This window comes from Ochotona curzoniae, unplaced genomic scaffold (genome assembly GCF_017591425.1).
Source record: "Ochotona curzoniae isolate NIBS_2020 unplaced genomic scaffold, NIBS_Ocur_1.0 contig_2861, whole genome shotgun sequence".
Lineage (NCBI taxonomy): Eukaryota > Metazoa > Chordata > Mammalia > Lagomorpha > Ochotonidae > Ochotona > Ochotona curzoniae.
The window spans coordinates 977,420-998,405 of record NW_024465620.1 but is presented as its reverse complement, the minus strand read 5'-3'; the positions used below and the strand labels follow the sequence as shown (position 1 = coordinate 998,405).

Genomic DNA, 20,986 nt, shown 5'->3' with positions numbered 1-20,986 from the left:
ACTCCCGAGGCTACGTGATCACTGCCTTTTTAGCGGGCTCCAGGCAGCCTGCCCACCCCGGGCACTTAGGTGGGGCCCCGGGCAGCAGCAGCCCAGCTCCCCCGCCGGCCGGCACCTCGCCAGCGACAGCTGCTGGGCGCTGTCCACCTTGGGAAGCCAGCGATGGGATTGCTCCAAGAAACCCGATCTTTTCTATTAACTGCCGCCGCCGCTGCTGCTGCTGCTGCTCGTCGGGTGGGCCCAGTGGTCAGGCCCCATCGGGATGACCGAGCTGAGAGTTTGGGGACCTCGCGATGGGCGGAGGCTGTGGGTCTGAGGGAACCAGAGACCCCCCTCGGCTCTGTCCGCTGCTCTCCCTCGCACTCAGGTCCCCACGGCCTCAGGTGCCTTCCCCTGCCCCTCTCCACTGCTGCAGAAACTACCTCCATCTGGATCTCCCCAGCACCAGGCGCCCTGTGCAATAGTATTTATTGGTTCATCCATTTCTCTCCCCCGCCCCCAGTCCTAAGGGAATAAATCCATGTTTAGTAAATGTGCATGTGCGTAGTGGCTACAGGAATTGGAAAGGCAGGATTGGGTCCTGGGACAGCCTGGTTCCTGGGGGTGGCTCATGATTCCCAGCCTGGGGCCCACGGATGACGGGGAGTGAGGGTGACCAGGACTCCTGTGCAGACACAAACACAACTCCAGCCCACGCCCCTCTCTGAGCCCCAGGGGTGGGGGGGTACCTCCTGTTTTGTATTTTACTGAGGCGTCCAGAGACAGCCTTTAGGGGAGGTGGGGTTCCAAAAGAAACAGAAGAAAGCTCTTCCCACCGGGGTCCAAGTGGAAAGCAGGCCTGGGTCGGGGTGGTACTTGGCCTGGTATCCAAGCGTCCAGGTTCTGCGTCCGGCTGTGACTCCAGCTTCCCGCCAGTGTTGACCCTGAGAGGTGGGCGGCACCGAGCGCCCAGCTCATGGCTTCCATCCTGCTCAGCCTCGGTCATTGCAAACATGGGGTGTTGGGAATGGACCCGCTCGCTGATGGGGACCCCCTTTGCCCCCAGAACCTAGAGGCACACACTCCGCTCTGCCTGGTCCAGAGGCAGGAAATCGGGGCTGGGCCACTCAAGACTCGTGGTCTGCGGGCGAAGGGCCCGGGGCTCTCGGGTGTGTGGGAGGGACAGGGCTGCCGGGGTCCAGGACTCCATCTTCCCAGGGAAGAACTGCTGGGGCTGGAGATGCGCCTTTGGAGGGCGGGGCGGCTGAAGGTGGGGGAGAGTTCAGGTCCAGCGCAGCCCGTCTCCCCACAGGAGTAAAAGGAAGGAGACCACGGCAGGGTCCGTGGTTAAACGATTTTATTTTTTGTAGTAGGAGCGGCTGCTTCGGGGCGGGACAGAGAGAGGCCGGAGAGTTGGGGAGGCGGGCGGCAGGGCGAGGCTCACTCCCGCTTCCGCAGGTGGATGTAGACCACGCCGCTGACCAGGGCGAGGGGGAAGGCCACCCAAGCGAGGGCGAAGCAATAACCGAAGCTGCCCCCTCGCGGGTGCTTCGTCAAGATCTCCTCAACGTGGATGGCGTAGATCAGGGCCCCTGTAAACACTGCCACGCCTGCGGAGAGAATAGGAACCAGGAGTCAAGCAGTGTACCAAAGACTACATTTCCCAGCAGCCCACAGAGCCAGAGCAATGCTGCAAGACTGGTGGGCAGCACCGCTGCCTGCCGGGAGTTGTAGTTCTCTCCTTCAGCGCAGCCGTTTCCACGGCAATTTATTTCCTCTGTGGGGATCCGATTCGCTGATCCATAACATGGAACAGTAATACCCATCCATCCGTGGGATATTTTTGAGTGTCTCTCTTTTATAGCAAGCCCAGTATGAAACTGTATTAATTTGGCTCCTGAAATCCCAAAACTAAACCCAACTGCTGGAAGTGCCTGATCCGTGGTAGGTGGACCTGCGAGAACGCGCAAGTGGCTGACACTCCTGTGGTCTGTGTTGGCCCCACACCTCATGTCTGAACCCTAGGCCCCCTGTCTCCCCACCCTGCCCCAGCCCTGAGCTCCCCAAATCCCCCCATTCGCTTCTGGGGTCCTGGGCTCCGTGGCCCGGGGGCAGTGCTCACTGGTGCAGAGCTGGCAGAGGCCTGTGGCGTAGAAGAGCTCTCCTCTGCGCATGGTGTAGAGCTGGAACATGAAGAGGATGAAGGAGAGACAGCACAGGATGAGCGACAGCACCATGAGGCCCTGGACTGCCTTCAGCCAGCCTGTGGGGAGGAGGGGGACAGGCAGGAGTCACCCTGGCTGCTGCCGTCCAGCGCCACCTGCTCGCTCGGTGTTGGTCCCTTTGTCCTCCTTTCTCCCGCTGCCCACTGAGAGCCACCCACACCTAGGAGCTGTCCTCACTGCGGGAACCTGGAATTGGACACCGGGTCCTGTGCATCCACCCAGAAGGCCGCCTCCCCGCCCTCCCCCCACCCCCCAGCTCCCGAGGCTGCAGGGCACTTCCTCCTCACTCCTTCCTATATTGTGCTCTGTACCCTTTCCAATCACAAGGGGGAGCGTGCAGGGGGCTCACCATGGAGACGCCCTCCTGGGGTCCCCCTCCCCGTGGACCTGGCCTGCTGCCTGTCCCTCAGCCCTCACCATTGTCACTGACGGTACTGCAGGCCCACGAGTTGGTGTGGTTGTTCCACGTGCAGTCGTACCAGAGGTTGAGCGACTCCTTGCCCGGGAGGATCCACCAGGACTGGGGTGGACAAGGACGGGGTCAGCAAAGGCGAGTGGATGGGGCCGGGGGCAGCAGGCCAGGTTGGGGGGGAGAAGCAGGAGGAACCGGGGCCAGTGCGGCTGTCTTAGGAATGGGGAAGAGGCCTCAGGTTGGACAGAAGGGTGGCCGCTGGAAAGAGGGGTGGTGCCAGGGGCTTTGGAGAGAGGAAGGGGCGTGGCCAGTGCCAGCGCACCCACAGCTTCGTAGGGGTCTCACCTTATCCAAGGTGGCCACGAACAGCAGGATGAGGATGAGGATGTGAAGGGCCGAGACCACCAGCAGGAGGAGCGACATGGCTGCACCAGAAGCCTGGGGGGCACAGGATGGGGGGCAGGAGATGGGTGGCCCTGGGCTTAGGAAGTTGGCACAGGTACCAGTGCCTGGATCCTAATGGCTGATGGCAGGTGGGGCTGGTCCCCTAGAGCTTAGCGAGGGCCACGGCTACGGATCGTCCAGGGAGGGAGACGCACGTGTGGGACCCCGCATGTGGCCTCTCTCTGCTGCCTAGCCTCGGGCCCTGAGCACATTCCAGCCAGGCTACATTCAAAGCAATGCACCCCCCCCCCCCCCCGCACGCGGATTTCTCCGGAGCTGGGCGCTGCCCCCAGGGGCGGCGTCCTTAACTCACCCCACTCCTCCCTTGGGGGTGGGTGCAGGAGGGGGACCCGTGACTCATCTGTGACTCATCCCCTGCCCAGCACCAGGGAAACCCCAGCCTGGGGCTGTGTCCACCGGACCCCTGCCGCCACTGGGGAAGGAGAAGGGACAGGATCAGTGTGTGTGTGTGTGTGTGTGTGGACTGGCCTGCGGGAAGGAGCAGCCTCCCACAACCTCAGTGTCCCCGGAGGCTCCCCAGACTTGGGGTGCCCTCCTGCTAACTGTGGACTTTCAGGGTCCTCCCCCAGAGAGCTGACTCTCCCCTACCTTCCCTTGGGGCACTCTGATGGGGTCCTCCCCACAACTCCTTGCCGGGCACCACCTCCCTTTCACCCCAAGCGCTGAACAGTCACCAACTAAGTTACGAGGAGGGGAGCCAGGGATGGGGTGGGGGTGACCTTCCCCTCCTCCACCCTACCCAGCACTCCCAAGTAAATGGAGAAAAGCCGCCTGGATAACGGGCTGGAAACTTACCGAGAGAGCCGCCTCAGAAGTCCGGGTCGGAGTCGCGTCCCTCGCTCGGGCCTCGGCGCCCCGCCCTTCTCCTCCCTCCCTCGCCGGCGCCGGGCTCCCTCCCGCCCTCTCTCTCCCTTCTTCCCCCCTCTCTCAGTCTCTAGAGCCTCCTGGCCTCTCCTGTCTCCTCTCCGTTTATATACCGACCCTTTTATACCCACCCCCGTCGCGCCCAGCAGTGGGAGGGCCCCGGGGCGCTGGGGTTCCCCATTCTCTGGGCCCCCCGCTCCACCCATTGCTCACAGACAGATATGTTTCGGGGTTCCCTCCCAGGCATGAGGGGACGCGTCACTCCTGGAGGGTGGGAGGAGTGGGTGGGACAAGCGTCAGGGTGGGAGGGCTCTGCTGCTTTCCAGGGCTGGGGTGGGGTCTCCCTGGAGTCTGGACCAGATCTGATGCCTTCTTTGATGTGTCTGCCTACGGGTGGGTGGGTGGGGGGGCAGTCAGAGGACGAGGTCAGATTCTGGTGGCCTGGACTGGGCAGGAGGAGTTGGCTCTGCAGCGGGGTGGTCACTGGGATGAGGATGGGTGCGTTAAACCCAGGCACTTTGCAAGGTGGTGGCGACTGTGGCCCAGTTCTCAGCTCTTGGAGCCTCTTTCCCTGGAGTGGGCCCATAACCCAGTGCTGGTCATAATCGCTCAATTCTGACTCCCTCCCACCTATTAAGAACCTTCCAGCAGGTAGCATGTCAGTGAAAGTCCATCTCAGAATGGCTGCGTGCTTGGTGACAATGATGAGCTATAGGAACCAGGTGATGAGGGCAGCCTGGAGGAGGTAGCACGGAGACCCGGGAGTCATTTAATGCTGGTGTGTGTGTGTGTGTGGGGGGGGGACAGGAAGCACGTGGGAGTCACTGGGGGGCAGAGGAAGCCCACAGGAGAACAAAGTCCAGTTGTCCAGCAGACAGAGGGGCCAGTGTGGCCAGAGCAGTGGCAGGGAGCCCTGAAGGCCGGGCAGGAGTTAGCGTTAATTTACCCTGGGAGTGGAAGGAGGGTTCTCACAGCAGGGTGGCCTGGGTACTTCACCACTCCGGCTGTAGTTACTAGGGTGCTGTTCTTAGGCTGAGGGGCTGTGACTACTGTGCATGTGTTTCTTTCTTTGTTGAAAGCAGGAGATGCAAGTGTGGGTTATACCGGGCCTGGGAATCCCCAGTGGACTGTGGGAGGGGGCGGCGTTCCGGGTCTTCAGGAATTGGTCCTGAATTATTTCCAGGGACAGAGGGGGCTGTATCAATAAGGGGAACACCACCCCAGTCCTGGGGGCGTCTGGGGAGGGTGGGAGCAAAAAGGGAGTCGAATCGGATCCCGGAGATGACTTAGGGCCAGACTTGGGTAACCTGGAGATGCGCAGGCAGGGGCCGGGGAGTCCCCCCATTGCAAAGTTCGGAGGCAGAGGAGAGAACAGGGGAACCCGAGGGGAGGGTGGTGGCGCGATCTCCCCCTCCCGGTCCTCCGAGCTGAGCCGAGCGCCCGCGAGCCGCTTCCTCCCACAGGAAACCGCAGGCGATGGGCACACCTAGCCTGCAGGGAGAGGCGCCCACGACGTGCCCGCCCAGGCCCACGTGGGCAGCAGCGGGCCGCGAGGGGGCGTGTCCTGCGGGAGCCGGGGGCGTGGCCTGGAGGCGGGCCCGGGCGGCGGCCGCTCAGGGGGCGTGGCCGGGAAGGGGATGGGGTGTGGCGTCGCGCAGGGGGCGGGGCGGCGAAGCCACGCCCACTTCCGCTCCTCCGGGTGTGCCGCGGCCGAGGCATTTTGGCGGCTTCTCTGCAGGCCGTTGGGCGCGCATGCGTCGTGAGTGTGTGCGCGGACCCGCCTTGATGCTCTTAAGTCCTCCAAAACAACCCCTAGCTTCTTCAGCCCAAGACGCAATCCTCACGCACCCGGGCTCTCCAGGGCTTCCAGATGTGTGCTTCTGAGCCAGCTGAGCGTCCATCGCCCCCACAAACGCACGGCCCTCCCGTCGTCGCTCACAGCCCCTGGACCCTCACAGCCCCGGGCTCCCCGAACTCCTCCTCCCGGCCTCCCCCAGGACCCCCGAGTCCGGACGCGTCCAGGTGGCCCTCGCCGCCCCCTCCCCTGGCCAGGCCGCCTCTGCCCCTTTCTTCCTCCGAAGGTGCCGCTTACCTCTCCCCTCGCAGGCTCCTAGCTCTGACCCCCGAAGATCACCCCTCATCCTCCCGTCTCCGGACCCCCTAGTCTCGTGCCTCTCCGCCCAGGCCTTCATTGCCCTCCTGTGCAGTCCCCGGAGCCCCCTGCTCCGTCCTCGCAGCTTCCCGGACCCCTCCCCAGCCTCCCCGCCCCGGCCGCCCTGGGCCTCATTGGCCCTTCCGTCTCCCCAGTAACCAGACCACAACAGTGAGCTGGGAGCACCAGGTTCTCTGCCAGGTAGGGTCTGGGCGCCCCCTTTCCCCCCCGGACGTCCCACTCCCAGCTAGAGATCCGGACGTCCCCTTGGTGTGTGACCCACCATCCCGGCCCAGGGGGAGCCCTGTCCCCCTCACACCAGACTCAGAAGTGTGAAGCGCGACCCCAAGACTCTGAGGGGCAGGAGAGCAGCCCTCTCTCCAGAACCGAACCCTCAAAGAGCGGCCAGAGGGGTTCCCGACAGGGTCTGCCCTCCCTCAGCCCCAGCCTGTGGTCTAAGGGGAGCCCCCCCATCTACCCTGGCAGGAGCCCCACTCTCTTTAGCCAAGATGCCTTTGGTACACTCGGCGGGGAGCAACCGCTCTGACGACGGCAGCGAGGCCCTGCCGGAGGGCATGGGTAACTTGGGTTTTTTTCCCTTTAATCCGCCTCTTTGCCATCAGGGTCCCCAAGTTCCAGGTTCTGCGTGGGTCGGGGCCCGCGATCGGAGGCTCCGGCTCGGGGTGCCCTCTGGTGGGGGAAATAGAGACGTGTTCCTGTCTCCTGGTCGTCTTGGGGTGCGGGGGAGTTTGCAGGAGCTGAGAGAGGCTGTGGCTGGAAGAGTTAGGGGCTCAGTCCCCAAAGGGACCAGGATGCCTAGATCCGGAGGGCAGGAACGGGCAGGGGACGCGGACCCTTGCTGAGTGCTCTGCGCAATGACCGCGCCCTCAGTGGACTGGGAGCTGAGCCGCCTGCAGAGACAGTGCAAGGTGATGGAGGGAGAAAGACGCGCCTACAACAAGGAAGTGCAGCAGCGCCTCAACAAGCAGCTGTGAGCCCAGCCCGGAGTGGGAGCTTGTCGGAGCGGGGAGGGAGGGCTGCGTGCAGGGACGCTGAGCTCTGCCCTCTGCCTGGGCAGCGAGGAGATCCGGCACTTGGAGAAGCTGCGGGCCGAGCTGCAGGCGCAGATCAGCGTGGCGCAGAGCCAGGTGAAGCGGCTGCAGGACAGCGAGCGGCTGGAGACCATGGACCGCCTGCTCAAGTGCCGGGCCCGGGTGCAGGCCGAGGTGAAAGAGCTGCAGGAACAGACCAGGGCTCTGGACAAGGAGGTGGGTCCCGGGCTCGACCTTGCTGCTCGGGTTGGGTGTCCCAACGTCTTGGAGCCTGCCAACGAAACAACAGCCATTGGGGGAGTCGTGTTCACTGAGAATGTAGGGGTTTGGGGTTTTACACAGTCCTGGGCAGGAAAAAGAGGCGTCAATTAGAGGAAGGTACACCACACAGGGTCCCCAAGCCTACTCGGAGCTGTGTGCCCAGGGCAGCTGGGCACCTGTGCTGGCCCACAGAGGTCTCCCATCCCATCTGCCTCAGGACCTGGTTCTGTGACTTTGCACATAAGGCAGTTTCTCCAAGTTTCTGTGACTCTAACTCATACTTATGCATGTCTTACACACACAGAGGCTGACGCACACGCGTGTAGACACGCAGACACTTGAGTTCAGACACAGACACACGTATGAACATGTACACACAGACACGTACACATGAATACACACACAGACATGTGAGACCAGTGTCCCCAAAGAACGTGTGCCTTGTCCCACGCGGGATCTTTCGGCCATCATTGAAACAGGCGGAACTTGGCTTGTGGCAGGCCCAGTCTCTTCCCGCAGGTGCTTGGCGTCAGGCGGGAAGGCAGCTGGGGCCGCACACTTAGGGCCCGTAACAGATCAGCCCCGACTTTGCGCAGCCAATCAATTGTCTTGGGGTTCTGCTGTAGCTTGAGGGAGAGTCAGGGGCCTCTGGGACCCATACGCCTGGTCCACTGTATTATTGGGTTTCATAATCTGTCTGGGTAGGGTGCCAGAGTGTGGTGGCTCCGTGGGTATTGCCTGCTGGAACTTTCTAGAGTCAGGCTTGAGCAGAGGAAGGCTGACAGAGGAGCCCCCTGGGCCGTGGCGTCATCCCTGCGGGGGAGGCATGAGGAGCGGTGTGACGTCCCCTCCTTGTTAAGGCCATCAGCCCATAGGGAGGACAGGGCAGCCGGGGGCAGGTGTCTGGCCCAGTGCCTGTGAGACCCCACATCAGAGTTCCCTGGGCTCCGTGCCCCAGGCAGGCTGCCTGCTGCTGCACACACAGGAGGCACGAGGAAGGCTCCTGTAGCTGGGTCCCTGCCACCCACCTCGGGGACACCGACTGTGACCCCAGCTCCTGGCCTTGGGCTGGGCGCTTCTTGGTGCTCGCTTGATGCAGGCGCGGGCAATGAAGCAGCAGATGGGAGGGCACGCTCTTTCATTTTTATAAATAAAAAATTTTATTGGAAAGGTACATTTACAGAGAGGAGATGCAGAGAGAGAGACAGACAGAGATCTTCTGATGATTCATTCCCCAAGCGGCAGCAAAGGCCAGAGCTGAGCCGATCAGAAGCCAGGAGCTTCTTCTGTGTCTTCCACACGGATGTAGGGTCCCAAGGCTTTGGGCCATCCTTGACTGCCTTCCCAGGCCACAAGCAGGGAGCTGGATGGGAAGTGGGGCCACTGGGATTAGAACCGGTGCCTGTGTGGGATCTCTGTATGTGCAATGTGAGGATGTAGCCACTAGGCTGCTGTGCTAGGTCCTTTATTGAGAATTTTAAAGCAGTTAACGAGTGCAGCAGTGTGCCCTGTGGGTGCAGGGCTAGTCAGATGGGAGGAGACCCATGCACGAGGGTGTAGGACCTCAGGGCCTCGTGCTGTCCTCCAGTGGGATGGGGGCTGGGAGGGTTGAATGCAGGCAGTAGGGCTGGGTAGGGTTTCTGTAAACTTCCCCAGACTTTCTGCTTCCGGATAGATTGCCACCTTATCCTGGGACCCTCAAGTTCCTGACTCCCCAGTGGGCACAGAGAGGAAGTCCCTGGTGGAAGCTCTGGTTGGCTGCACACCAGCATCCAGGCAGAACACCTGCCTACCACCCAAGGGCTGGAAGGTGACTAAGCAGGAAACTCCACTGAGCATAGGAGAAAGGCCAATGAGAATCGCCATGAGAGATCTCAAACCAGCCGCTTAGGTCAGTGTTGTAGCACCACAGGCCAAGCCACCATCTGCAGGGCCAGCATCCCCTGTGGGCACTGGTTTGTGTCCTGGCCACTCTGCTTATGATCCGGCTCCTTACTAATACTCCTGGGAGTGGTAGCTTAGTGGCTTTAAGGCCTCACCTTGCATGTTCCAGGATCCCACATGAGTGCCAGTTCATATCCCGGCAGCTCCACTTCCCCTCCAGCTCCCTGCTTGTGGCCTGGGAAAGCAGTGGAGGACGGCCCAAAGCCTTGGGACCCTGCACCCGTGTGGGAGACCCAGAAGAAGCTTCTGACTGACTCCTGGCTTCAGATCGGCTCAGCTCTGGCTGTTGTGGTCACTTGTGGAGTGAACCAGCAGATGGAAGATCTTTCTCTCTGTAAATCTGCCTTTCCAACTAAAAGAAATAAATATATATATATAAAAAACAACCCAAAAAACGAATGTGCCTAGGAAAGCAGCAGAGGATGGCCCAAGTGCTTGGGTGCCGTATGTCCACGTGAGAGACCCAGGGTAGCTGCTGGCCCTTGGCTTTGGCCTGCCTTAGCCCCGTATATCTGACTTTCCAATTAAAAAAAAAAAAAAAAAAGGAACTGTTGGGTGTGTGTGTGTGTGTGTGTGTGTGAACGCACGCCACCTGCTGAAGCATCGCTGCCTCCCCGCTCTCCCTCCACCGGCTTCATTACCTGTTCAGACCTATCTGTGACCTCTGACCTGGGCCTTTGTGCACCCTGCAGGGTCATGGTCGTGAGAGCCTGGGTTCGTCCTGGCACCAGGTTTGGCACCAGGTTTCCTGGTCAGGGCATCCTCCTCTTCCAGCCACATGGAAGGCACCTGCGCGGTGCCTCACAGCCCGTGGGCGCCTCCACCAGGCAGGTTGTTTTGCTAACAGACTTTATTGCCTAGAAACACAGCGCCAGCTGACTTGGTGTTTTGTCCCCTGGCCCAATGTGTTTCCGTGGAAACAGTGCAGGAAGTGAGCCCAGAGTGGTTTAGATCGGTTGCACAACCTCCCGCCAAGAAACTTCGGTTCAGACCATGGGCCCCGGAGCCCGCATGCGTGACACAGGATGCTGGCCGCCTCGACCGAGCCCTCACTACTGCCTCCCAGCGAGCGCATTCGCAGGAAGCTGGAATTGGGAGCAGGGCGGGGACTTGAATCCAAGCAGTCTGATACAGGCTGTGGGCATCCCAAGCAGTGTTCTGACTGAAGCCCGCCCCTCGTCCTTCCATTCTTTTTTAAAAGATTTATTTTATTTTTATTGGAAAGTCAGATATACAGAGAGAAGGAGAGACAGTGACCGCAACGGCTGGTGCTGAGCTGATTCAAAGCTAGGAGCCAGCTTTTTCTGGATCTCCCACACGGGGGTAGGGTCCCAAGGCTTTGGGCTGTCCTCGACTGCTTTCCCAGGCCACAAGCAGGGAGCTGGATGGGAAGTGGAGTAGAAACATGAACAGGAAGGAGCCTGTAGGGGTGCTGGTGCTTGAAGGTGTTGAACCACTGCACTGTCCACCCCCCCTTTCTTTTAAAGGTATATTTATCTGAAAGGCTGAAGTTGGGGACACACACACACAGACTCTCCATCGCTGGTTCACTCCCCAAGTGACCGCAGTGGCCTGGGCTGAAGCCAGCAACCAGGAGCTGCTTCTGGCTCTGCCACGTGGCGCCCAGTCACGTGGGCCACTCCCCACTGCTTTTTGCCGCGCATTATCAGGGGGCAAATGAGAAAAGAGCAGCCAGGACTGTGACCCGCAGGGGTTGGCGGCATCGCCTGCAGGGGTCTAACCTGGTGGGTCTCAGTGCTTGCTTTTTATCACAGCAGCTGCTGAAAGCCCAAGGTCACGAACCTGTAACATCAGGGAACAGATGGTAGCAAGATCTGAGAGTGACCCTGTGAGCCGCCTTCAGCTGGCAGCCCGTGGGGCATCTGCACAAAAGCCAGTGTCCCCACACACCCGGACATTGCCAGTCTGTCCCTGTGGTGTTGGAGGCTGGGGAGCTGCTTGGTGCTGTCCCGCTGCAAGAAGCAGGGTCTTCCTTCCCGGAGCGCCTGGAGAAGTGAGTGAGGAAGAAGCTATGCAGGGTTTGAAAACTTTTTTTTTTTTTTTGGCACAAACATACACTTGACTTTTCTTAAAATCTGTTTAAAAGGCAGAGTTACAGAGAGAGGAGATATTTACTCAGAGAGAGGGAGGGACTGTTCCATCTGCTGATTCACTCCCCAAATGGCCACACAGTCAGAGCTGAGCTGATCCAAATCCAGGAGCCAGGGGTCTCCTTCAGGTCTCCCACTTGGCTGTAGGACCCAGTGACTTGGGGCATCTTCCACTGCTTTCCCTGGTGCATCAACAGAGAGCTGGATCAGAAGTCGGATTGGAACCAGCGTCCATGCGGGATGCCAGTGTCACGAGTGGCGGCTTAGCCCCCTGTGCCACAAGGCTGGCCCCATGATCTTACCTCACCTCGATGACCTCTGGGATGACCCGTGTCCTAATAGGTCCTGTCTAACCACTCCCCATTCTCCATCCCCACCGATTCTCCCAAGCTCTTCGCTCCCAAGCTCCTCACCCCCATCCCTGCCATTCTCTCACCCCTACCCCTGCAACACCACGAAAGGAGTCGGGCTGGCCCTGCGTGAGATTGTCCAGCCCCGGACCAGGGTCAGAGAGCTCGCCGGGGGCTGCATGGAAGCCAGTGGGAGGGTGGATGAGAAGCTGTGTCCACTGGCCCTCCCAGGAGATGGCAGGCATGGTCGGCCGGTCGTCACTCTCTCTACCTTGCTGCCGACTTTCAGGGACCGTCCTCCTCCTCTTCCTTCCCAGATCCAGGAGTGGGAGACCCGTATTCTGACCCAGAGTAAGGATGCTGCGGGCACGGGCTTCATTCTGGACCAGAAGGTCAAGATGCGGCGGAGGATCAAGATCCTGGAGAACCAGTTGGACAGGGTGAGATGCAGTGCCCTGGCCGTGTCCACCGAGTGCCCGGGCCGTGTCCGCTGAGTGCCCGGGCCGTGTCCATTGCGTGCCCTGGCCGTGTCCACTGTGTGCCCTGGCCGTGTCCGCTGAGTGCCCTGGCTGTGTCCGCTGAGTGCCCTGGCCGCGTCCGCTGAGTGCCCGGGCCGTGTCCGCTGAGTGCCCGGGCCGTGTCTGCTGCGTGCCCTGGCCGTGTCCGCTGAGTGCCCGGGCCGTGTCCACTGCGTGCCCGGGCCGTGTCCATTGCGTGCCCTGGCCGTGTCCGCTGAGTCTCCTGGCCGTGTCCGCTGAGTGTCCTGGCCGTGTCCGTTGAGTGCCCTGGCTGTGTCCACTGAAACCCCTGGCCGTGTCCGCTGAGTGCCTGGCCATCCCCACTCAATGCCCTGGCTGCCCCCACTGAGTGCCCTGGCTGTCTGCTCTACCCAGTCCTGGCTGCCCACTGCCCAGCCCTGGAGGGTGGGCCCTGAGGATTCTCCATGCACCCTGGGGGACCCCCTTGTGTGATGAAACCCTCTCTTCAGGACCAGCTGACTGATCTGCTCCATACCATGACTCCTCCCTCCCCCAGGTCACCTGTCACTTTGACGTCCAGCTGGTGCGCAACGCGACACTGCGGGAGGAGCTGGACCTGCTGCGTATTGAGAGGAACCGCTACCTGGAGGTGGACCGCAGGCTGAGGAAGGTCAGTGGTACTGCGCGCCCCTCTGCCCCCTCCTCCTCTCTGCCCCTGCCCAGCGGCAGAGGTGCAGCCTTGCTTCAGTCCACAGGTGCTTCTTCTTGGGTATGCATGCTGCCGCTAGCAGGTGGAGGATTAGCTCGCAACTATACCACTGCATCAGTCTCCTTATTTGGAAATAATTTCAAGTTCTCAGAAAGGGAGCGGCAACTTGTACAAAGAATTCCCATCGGGGCTGATGGTCTCCCACCTTTACTTCTCCCTGTGTGTGAGAGAGAGAGGGTGTCTGCTGTGACTGGGGAGGGGCTTGGAAGTGCACGAGGCCCTGGCTCCTGCACCTGAGAGTTTGCTGAGCGCGCTGCATCCCCCTCCCCTGAGCCCCCAGGCAGCTCAGCGTCCCCTCCTGCCCCCCATCCTGGGGACTCCAGCTCTAGCTTTTACGGCTCTGCACGGCACACTCATGGGAACCCCTTTTTATCCCCCAGCCCCCGCTGTGGCTCTTGGCCTCCGTGACCTTGATGTTTTGTGGGCACAGCCAGGGAGGTGGCAGTGGGACCACGTCCCTCCCTGTGGATTCCGGTGCTCTGTCTGTTCTCCTGCCTGAGCGGGCATGGCGGGGAAGGGTCTGGGTGGTACCCGAGGGCAGCCTGCTCCATGGCCAGTGGTGTCAGCCTCGGTCACTGGCTCAGCCAGGTCCTCGCCATGGCGTGTTTTCCTCTGTGCATGAGTACCTGCTCTTATAATCAGTACCTATAATGATTGAAACAAAAGAATCTGCCCGCTAACTGGAGTTGTGTGTGCACCTGCTGACGTTCAGTGGTCCCGGCCCTCCCGTGAGCACCTGGTTCCTCTCGGGCTGGGGCAGGTCTGCCTGTGTGCTGCCCCAGTTTTCCAAGGAACACGGGGGGCTCTTTGCAGAAAGAAGCAGGTGCAGGGAAACCAGGACGTGGGTGCTGAGAGTCCTTGCTCTCAGGGCTGCCCTGCTCTGGGGACCTTCCTTCAGACACACACACACACTCACATTTTATTATATTTTAGAAGATGCATATATTTATGTGAGTTACAGAGAGAGATGGACATATACTCACACATACTCCTTCCATCTGCCGGTTATTCCTCAGGTGGCCTCAATGGCCAGCACTGGGCCAGGCCAAAGCCAGGAGGAAGGAGTTTCTTTTGGGAATGCCACGCGGGCACACGGTCCCAAGGCTTTGGGCTGTCCTCGACTGCTTTCCCAGGCCACAGGCAGGGAGCTGGATGGGAAGTGGAGCTGCCAGGATTAGAACTGGTGGTCATAGGAGACGTTGGCATTGCAGGCAGAGGCTTAACGTGCTAGGACACAATGGCTGGTTCCCCCACCTCCATCATTCCACCCATTTCAGGTGTCTCCCTCTCATAGCGGGAACACTGGCTCCCTCACAGGACAGGTGCCTGCTCCACAACCCACGCTGGTGAAAAGCAGGGTTCCGGATGGTTCCCGAGGCTCCTGGACCCATGCTGCTGTAAATCAGAGTGCAAAGTCTTCAATTTTTCAAGGACAATGACTCCATGACGGAGCAGGGTGGGGACTGTGTCAGAGGGGAGCGTGCCGACGGGAGGGCAAAGCGGGGTGTTTATGGTTAAAGTATATATGAATATATAAGAATATATGAAAAACAGCAGGGCGGTCACTGGTGGCAACATTTTCATTCTAACAGCAGTCACATCTCAGCAGACAAAGCGGAAGTTACCGAGGTCAGCATGCCCCCAAACAGACAATGAACAGGCCAGAGGCTCTCAGCCTTCCTAGAGCCGCACCGGAACCCGCACCTTGGCAGAGTTGATGCTTGGCCCTGTCTTGGCTGCCTGTTTCAGCCGATCCGTGTCACACACAGTTCCCGCACGAGGGTCGCTGCCTCCCAGCCCCCCGGGGCTCTGGCTAACCTACTTTCCGATGGTCCATTCAGGGTTTCTTTTTGCAAAGGCGAATGTGTGTGCTTGCGTGCACCGAGTGCCTCTCCAAAGACCCCTTGTTAGCCAGGACACTGCAGGGCAATTCCTGACTGCGCCTGGAGAGTTGAGTGGGTTCCTCTCCTCCCCGGCAGGAGATGTACTTGCTGCAGCACACCGTCGGCTCACTCATCCTCTCCTCCACCTCGGCCTACGCTGTCAGGTAGGGGCTCCAGCCGCGGTGCCCTTTGTCTCCGACGAGGGGCTGGTGGCCTGCGGCTCACGGGGATGTGCAGAGAGACGGGGCAGGAACAGTGGAGTGGCTCGCCTGGGTGTGGGCTCCCACGGGCTCCACGCGCCCTCTCTCAGCCCGTCTCAGTCGCGTTCCCCTCCATGCCCCGACTCCACCTCCCTGTGGCTTCCTCGGCCGGAGCTGGCTCCTGGTTCATGGATCGCTCCCGTCGGTTCCTGCTAAGTCACACGGCCCTCAGCTGCTCTTCCCTTATCCCCAAGGGGAGCCTTGGCTGCTGTTAAGTCGGAGTTCATCCAAGCTCCTGGGGAAGGATCCGCAAGGGTTGCAGGGAGAGTCTGGGCTAGTCTCGTGGTGGGGCCTGTGTCTTGGGGGTGTCACGATGCCAAAGTGCCAAAGAGGCTGTGATTTCCCCGCTTCCCCCCAAGCCCAAGCCATTCACTTTCCCACCCACGCTGCCCTCAGCCCGCCCGGCTTACCTGCCGCTCCCGCCGCCCTCTTCATAGCAATCTCCTAGCTCCCAGAAGCCCCCCGGTGTGGCCCGAAGGTCCCTCCATCCCCATTCCTTTCTGGGAGCCTAGAAAGTTCTTCATCTGGATGGCCGCAACCTGACCGTCCACTCCAGGCCGACCCCACGCCACTCCCACCCCTCCACCCCAGGCCGACCCCTCCGACGTCCCTGATTGTGGCTGGTCCCCCGCAGGGAGGAGGCCAAGGTCAAGATGGGCATGCTGCGGGAGCGCGCCGACAAGGAGGTGGCGCAGAACGAGACGGAGGCGCAGGCCCTGCGGCGGCAGATCGCGCACCTGCAGCGCCTGCACCGCTTCCTCAAGCTCAAGAACGATGAACGGCAGCCGGACCCCGCCATCATGGAGAAGCGCGACAAACGGGGTGAGCCCCGGGCCGCCGTGCTCGGCCAGGGCGGAGCGGGCTGCGCGGGGCTGGCGACTCAGGGGCGTCCCGCTTGGCACCAGCGAAGTCGCGCTCCGTCTTCCCGCAGCCCGGGAGGTGGCCGAGGGCCTCCGCAAAACTTCCCAAGAGAAGCTGGTGTTGCGCTACGAGGACGCCCTGAGCAAGCTGGCCCAGCTGACCGGGGAGAGCGACCCCGACCTGCTGGTGCAGAAGTATCTGGAGAGTGAGTGGGGTCCGGGGAGGGCGGGTGGGCGCGGAGCGAGGAGGCACCTGCGCAGAGGTGGGAACCCGCGCGTGGACCTCCCGCACCCCGCCCCCGGCCTTGCCCTCCTGCCTGAGGTCTGATGGCTCGCTCTCTCCCTCTGTTGGGACCGTTGTACCTCCCTTCTGTGCCTTCTCCATCTCTCCGTGGTTTTGTACCCGGCGTCCGTGTACACGTCCGTGTTCGTGGCCTCCCGTCTGCCGCCGCCCGCAGTGGAGGAGCACAACTTCGCTGAATTCAACTTTATCAATGAGCAGAACTGGGAGCTGCAGCGCCTGCAGGAGGAGATCCACGAGGTGCGTGCGCGCCTCCGCCTTCCCCGGACTCTCCTCCGGAGCTCATCCCGCCCCCTCGAGGCCCCCAGCACCCTCGCCTCTCCTCCGCCCACAGATGCAGGAGGCCCTGGTGACCGCGCGGGTCAACGAGGCCGAGCGGCAGTCGCAGCAGGAGCAGGAGCGCCAGGAGCTGCAGCAACGCGTGGAGCAGGTGCGCTCCCAGTGCGAAGACCTGGAAGCCCGCTTCCGGGAGCTGCGCGGGCAGCTGGAGAAACTCAAGGCTGGTGAGCGTGGATGGGGCCTTCATCTGGGGGGCTGGCTGTTGGGGGGCATTCCCCCATCCTCCCGCCCACCCATCCATCCATCCATCCATCCATCCATCCATCCATCCATCCATCCATCCATCCATCCATCCATCCATCCATCCATCCATCTACCCACTCACCCACCCATCTATTTATCCATCTACTCACCCACCCACCCACTCATCCATCCACCCACCCATCCAGCCATCCACCCACCCATCCATAAATGCCCAGCAGTGGTGGTATTGGGCCCCGGGTGGGTGTCTATTGGTAATATGCTGGCTTCTGGGAGTCCCAGGTGTTCCCCACCCTCACCAACACCTCATGCTGTGGTTATTATAGTTTCTGGCCGCTGTGTGCACTGTCTCTGGGGGCTCGCTTGTCCCTGATGGCCACCAGCACCCGTTAGGCTGTCTTGGTGCTGTTCCCACTCAGTCTCTGGTCCTGGGCTGTTTGTCTTGGTAGCCACTGAGGCTGTGAGGGGCGGGCCAGCCCTTGGGGCCATCCTCTCCTCTGCTCCCTCTGTGTGTCCACATCTCCCCCTGTCTGTTTGTCGAGGGTCCCCAGGCCCATTGGGGTAGGCGCCCAACGCACCCTGGTGTCAGGTGCAGGGGGCTTAGGACCCCGACACGGGTGTCTTGGTGTGACTTCACTCACCCCTTGGGTGCTGCTGTACGGCGGAGGGAAGGACCTGGATCTCATTCCTAGTAGTTTACTGCCACAGGGAGGAATGCAGAAATGGTACTTTTAAGGAGCACGTGAGCTCACAGGCCAAGCCAGGCAGGTAGGTTGCCTCTGGCAAGGGGAGCCTCTGTGACCAGCACATCCCAGGAGCTGTATGATCTACCTTCCTGCCTGGCCTCTTGGTCCATGGGGTGGGATGGGGGTAAGTTCACAAAAGCTGGGTATGGAGCAGGTGCTGTCCAGGGGCAGCTGCTAGAATGGGGGTGGGTCTGGTGGAAGTTCCTGGCCTGAGCTGTGTGGAGAAGTCTTCATTGGTCAGTTTCACCCTCTGTCCTCTGGCACTGGCCCTTCTGGTGTCTGCGTCTGGAGCAGGGTCCTGGGAACCTCTCCGGAGAGAGTGCTGGCACCCTGCACGCCCGGGGTGACAGCTGCAGCCTCTCCCCTCCCCGCCCCCACCCAGACATCCAGAGCCTCTTCACCAAGGCCAACTGCGACCGCAGTGCCATCGATGACCTCCTTGGGGTCAAGACGCACCTGCGAGACCGGGACCTGACCCTCTACCTGGGCATCATTGAGAAGCGGCTGGTGGAGCTCCTGACTGTCCAGGCCTTCCTGGACATGCAGGTGTGGCAGGGTCCAGAGCGGGCAGGGCAGAGCAGGGACAGGGTTTGGGGTGGAGCACAAGTGAGCTGACCCTGGCTCCTGCTTTACAGGGCTATGCCTCCTTGGCCGATGCTGCCCTGATGGTGCTGGGCCAGGGCTTGGAGGACCCCCCCAAGAAGGTCATCCCGTTGCAGCTCCCTGACAGCCTGTGAGACCCAGGGCGTGCTCACGGGATGGGGCGGGGCTTCCTGGAGAGAAGGGAGAGGCCCGGGATGGAGGCCTGGGGGGCTTCGGCCCGGGAGTGAGAGGGGACAACCTTCAGGGAGCCGGAGGCTCTGAGGGGCTCACGGGGCAGCCAGGGGGCGCCTGCGACCTGTTACGGTCAGGAATGGTTGTTTCCTGTCCCCTCTCTAGGGAGGACCCGCCAGGCCTGGTGGTCAAAGATGACCACCCCATGAGTAAGGAGGAGATTCTGAGCCAAGTGGTGAAGTCGGTGAGAAGGGGTCGTTGGGTTGAGAACCTCTGGGCTCCCCCTGCTCCTTTCCGCAGCTCCTCCCTCCCAGCGCCCTTGCCCTGGCTCCTTCTCCTGGTCCCCCACTGGACCTGCTCCTCCGCCGCAGGTGGAGCAGCGGGAGCTGGCGCAGGAGCAGCTGCAGAAGGAGCTGGCAGAGGCCGTGAAGAGGGAGGAGAGCACCCCAAACCTCACCGGTGCCCGGAGCACCAGCTCCCGCCTCTCCCTGGGGCCCCCCAGGAAACCTGACGGGGTCTCCGGCTCCATCCTGACCCAGAGGACTAGCAGAAGTCGCGGCGGCGGCACAGGCTCTATGAGCCGGGTCACTTTCGGCGTCACCGACTCGGGCCCTGGGCACCTGTCCAGCGGCACCACCTTACGGGAACGCAGCTCCAGCGCAGGCCGGGGGCCCCGGGCGTCCACCAGCGCTAGCGGCGCCCAGGCCTCCAGCCAGACCTCGAGTCGGGGCCACGTGACCTTCAGGCCCGTCAGCCCCAGCAGCTACCTGGGCTCCACGGGCTATGCAGAGTCCAGCCGTGGCCAGGGCAGCCGCAGCCCCGGGTCTGAGCAGAGCAGAGGCCTCGGCTCCAGCCGGGACCGTGTATCCAGCCCTGGCCGGGCCTCCAGCACTGGCCCCGGCTCCTCCAGCACCAGAGACCCCCGCTGCGACTTGTAGGGGCGTCAGGCTCACAGGGCCTTCTCTGCCTGGGCCTGTCTGGAGGCCTTGGGATACTCTGCCCCACCTGTGTCCTCACTGCTCCTCTGTTCTGTCCCCTGGCGTCCTGTGCCTCCGTCCCTCCCATCAGCCCCTGCCCCATTTCCAGCATTTCCTTCCTGTTTCCCAGCTTCCCTGGGGGCTGGGGTCCTGGAGTTCTCCACACCCCATCCCCTGCCCAGATAGACTGTAAGCAAGAAATAAAGGTCACATCCTAACTTTGACCCCAGCCTGGCTACAAGTGTGTGGGAGAGCGTGGCCTGAGGTGGGACTACCTCCTCTTACCCTCACCCATACTACCCTCCACGCCTCCCCCTGTCCCCAGCCCGTCCCCAACCCCTGGCTGCTGCCTCTCTCTCTCTCTGTTAAGTAGCTGTGCATTGGCAGTTAGACGGGGAGGCAAACACCTCCAGAACCCGAGGCTGTGGTCAGAATACAGCCAAAGCTCCGTTGGCCCAGCTCTGTGGGCAGCCGGGCCTTACCTGGCAGCCAGGCAGCAGCCTCCGTCCACAGGCTGCCAGCCCCTTGGCCAGGAAGGAGAAAGCACCAAAGTGCAAAGATCTAGATCTTTTTCTTTCTTTCTTTTAGAGATTAACTTATTACACAGAGAGGCTGCAACAGCCAGACGCCAGCCCGGCTGAGGCCTAGGTATGCCACGCGGGTGCAGGGTCCCAACCTCTGCTGCCTTCCCAGGCCACAGGCAGGGAGCCAGGTGGGAAGTGGAGCTCCTGGGACATGAACCGGCACCTCTATGGGATGCGAGTGTCGTAGGCAAAGGATTAACCTGTGGAGCCACCAAGCCACGCCGGCCCTCTGGCTGAAGTCATCTACAGGATGGCTTCTTCCTGTGTAAAGACTCGCCCCTGGTGCTCTGCCCATGGCCATGGCAACCAAGTCCAGACGGACCGTCCACCATCCACATGTCCGTCTTGCTTTTTTTTTTTTTCAATTTATTTTTATTGGAAAGTCAGATATACATAGAGGTGGAGAGACAGAGAGGAAGATCTTCCATCCAATGATTCACTCCCCAGGTGACCACAACAGCCGGTGCTGCGCCAACCTGAAGCCAAGAGCCAGGAACCTCCTCCAGGTCTCCCACGTGGGTGCAGAGTCCCAAGGCTTTGGGCCGTCCTCGACTGCTTTCCCAGGCCACAGGCAGGGAGCTGGATGGGGAATGGGGCAGCCGGGACATGAACCGGCATCTATATGGGATGCTGGCACTACAGGTGGAAGCTTAACTTACTATGCCAGAGAGCTGTATTTCAGTCCTTGTCCAGTTTCCCCTCCAACACCCTGCTAACACACCTGGGCGGCAGCAGGGGGTGGCTCTGATACCTGGGCCGCTGCGCTCACATGGGAGACCCTCAACAAGCTCACGGCGCTGGCTGCTGCAGCCACTGGGGGATGAAACAGAAGATGGAAGATCTGTCTCCATTTCTTTCAAATTGGGCGAAAATAAATATATAGTAATAATAAAATTTAAACAAAGATTTCCGCCTTAGGCTGTGGGATGGCATAGCGGCCCTTGGGCCTCCGCATTGCTGGAGTCAAGCCTCACAAAGCCCCGATGACACCGAAGTGA

General features: G+C 61.2%; 2 protein-coding genes across 3 annotated transcripts; one reads left to right on the top strand and one right to left on the bottom strand.

The window, feature by feature from the left end:
* Positions 1-1,319: 1,319 nt before the first annotated feature.
* On the bottom strand, positions 1,320-3,985 carry EMP3 (epithelial membrane protein 3). The gene is made up of 5 exons (XM_040977899.1): positions 3,877-3,985; positions 2,962-3,054; positions 2,622-2,724; positions 2,102-2,242; positions 1,320-1,589 (listed from the first exon to the last, which is right to left on the bottom strand). The coding sequence occupies exons 2-5, from the start codon at positions 3,037-3,039 to the stop codon at positions 1,420-1,422; spliced, it is 492 nt and encodes a 163-aa protein (XP_040833833.1). The 5' UTR covers positions 3,040-3,054; positions 3,877-3,985; the 3' UTR covers positions 1,320-1,419.
* Positions 3,986-5,766: 1,781 nt separating this feature from the next.
* On the top strand, positions 5,767-19,628 carry ODAD1 (outer dynein arm docking complex subunit 1). 2 transcript variants are annotated; one of them, XM_040977892.1, is made up of 15 exons: positions 5,767-6,298; positions 6,584-6,676; positions 6,989-7,088; positions 7,176-7,365; positions 12,133-12,255; positions 12,851-12,964; positions 15,043-15,110; positions 15,841-16,028; positions 16,138-16,272; positions 16,525-16,607; positions 16,702-16,870; positions 18,036-18,199; positions 18,289-18,386; positions 18,593-18,671; positions 18,799-19,628. In XM_040977892.1, the coding sequence occupies exons 2-15, from the start codon at positions 6,607-6,609 to the stop codon at positions 19,363-19,365; spliced, it is 2,148 nt and encodes a 715-aa protein (XP_040833826.1). In that variant the 5' UTR covers positions 5,767-6,298; positions 6,584-6,606; the 3' UTR covers positions 19,366-19,628. The 2 variants fall into 2 exon arrangements, with proteins under 2 accessions (XP_040833826.1, XP_040833828.1); XM_040977894.1 differs by lacking the exons at positions 5,767-6,298; positions 6,584-6,676 and adding an exon at positions 6,714-6,834 and having other exon boundaries at positions 6,918-7,088.
* The last annotated feature ends 1,358 nt before the right edge of the window (positions 19,629-20,986 follow it).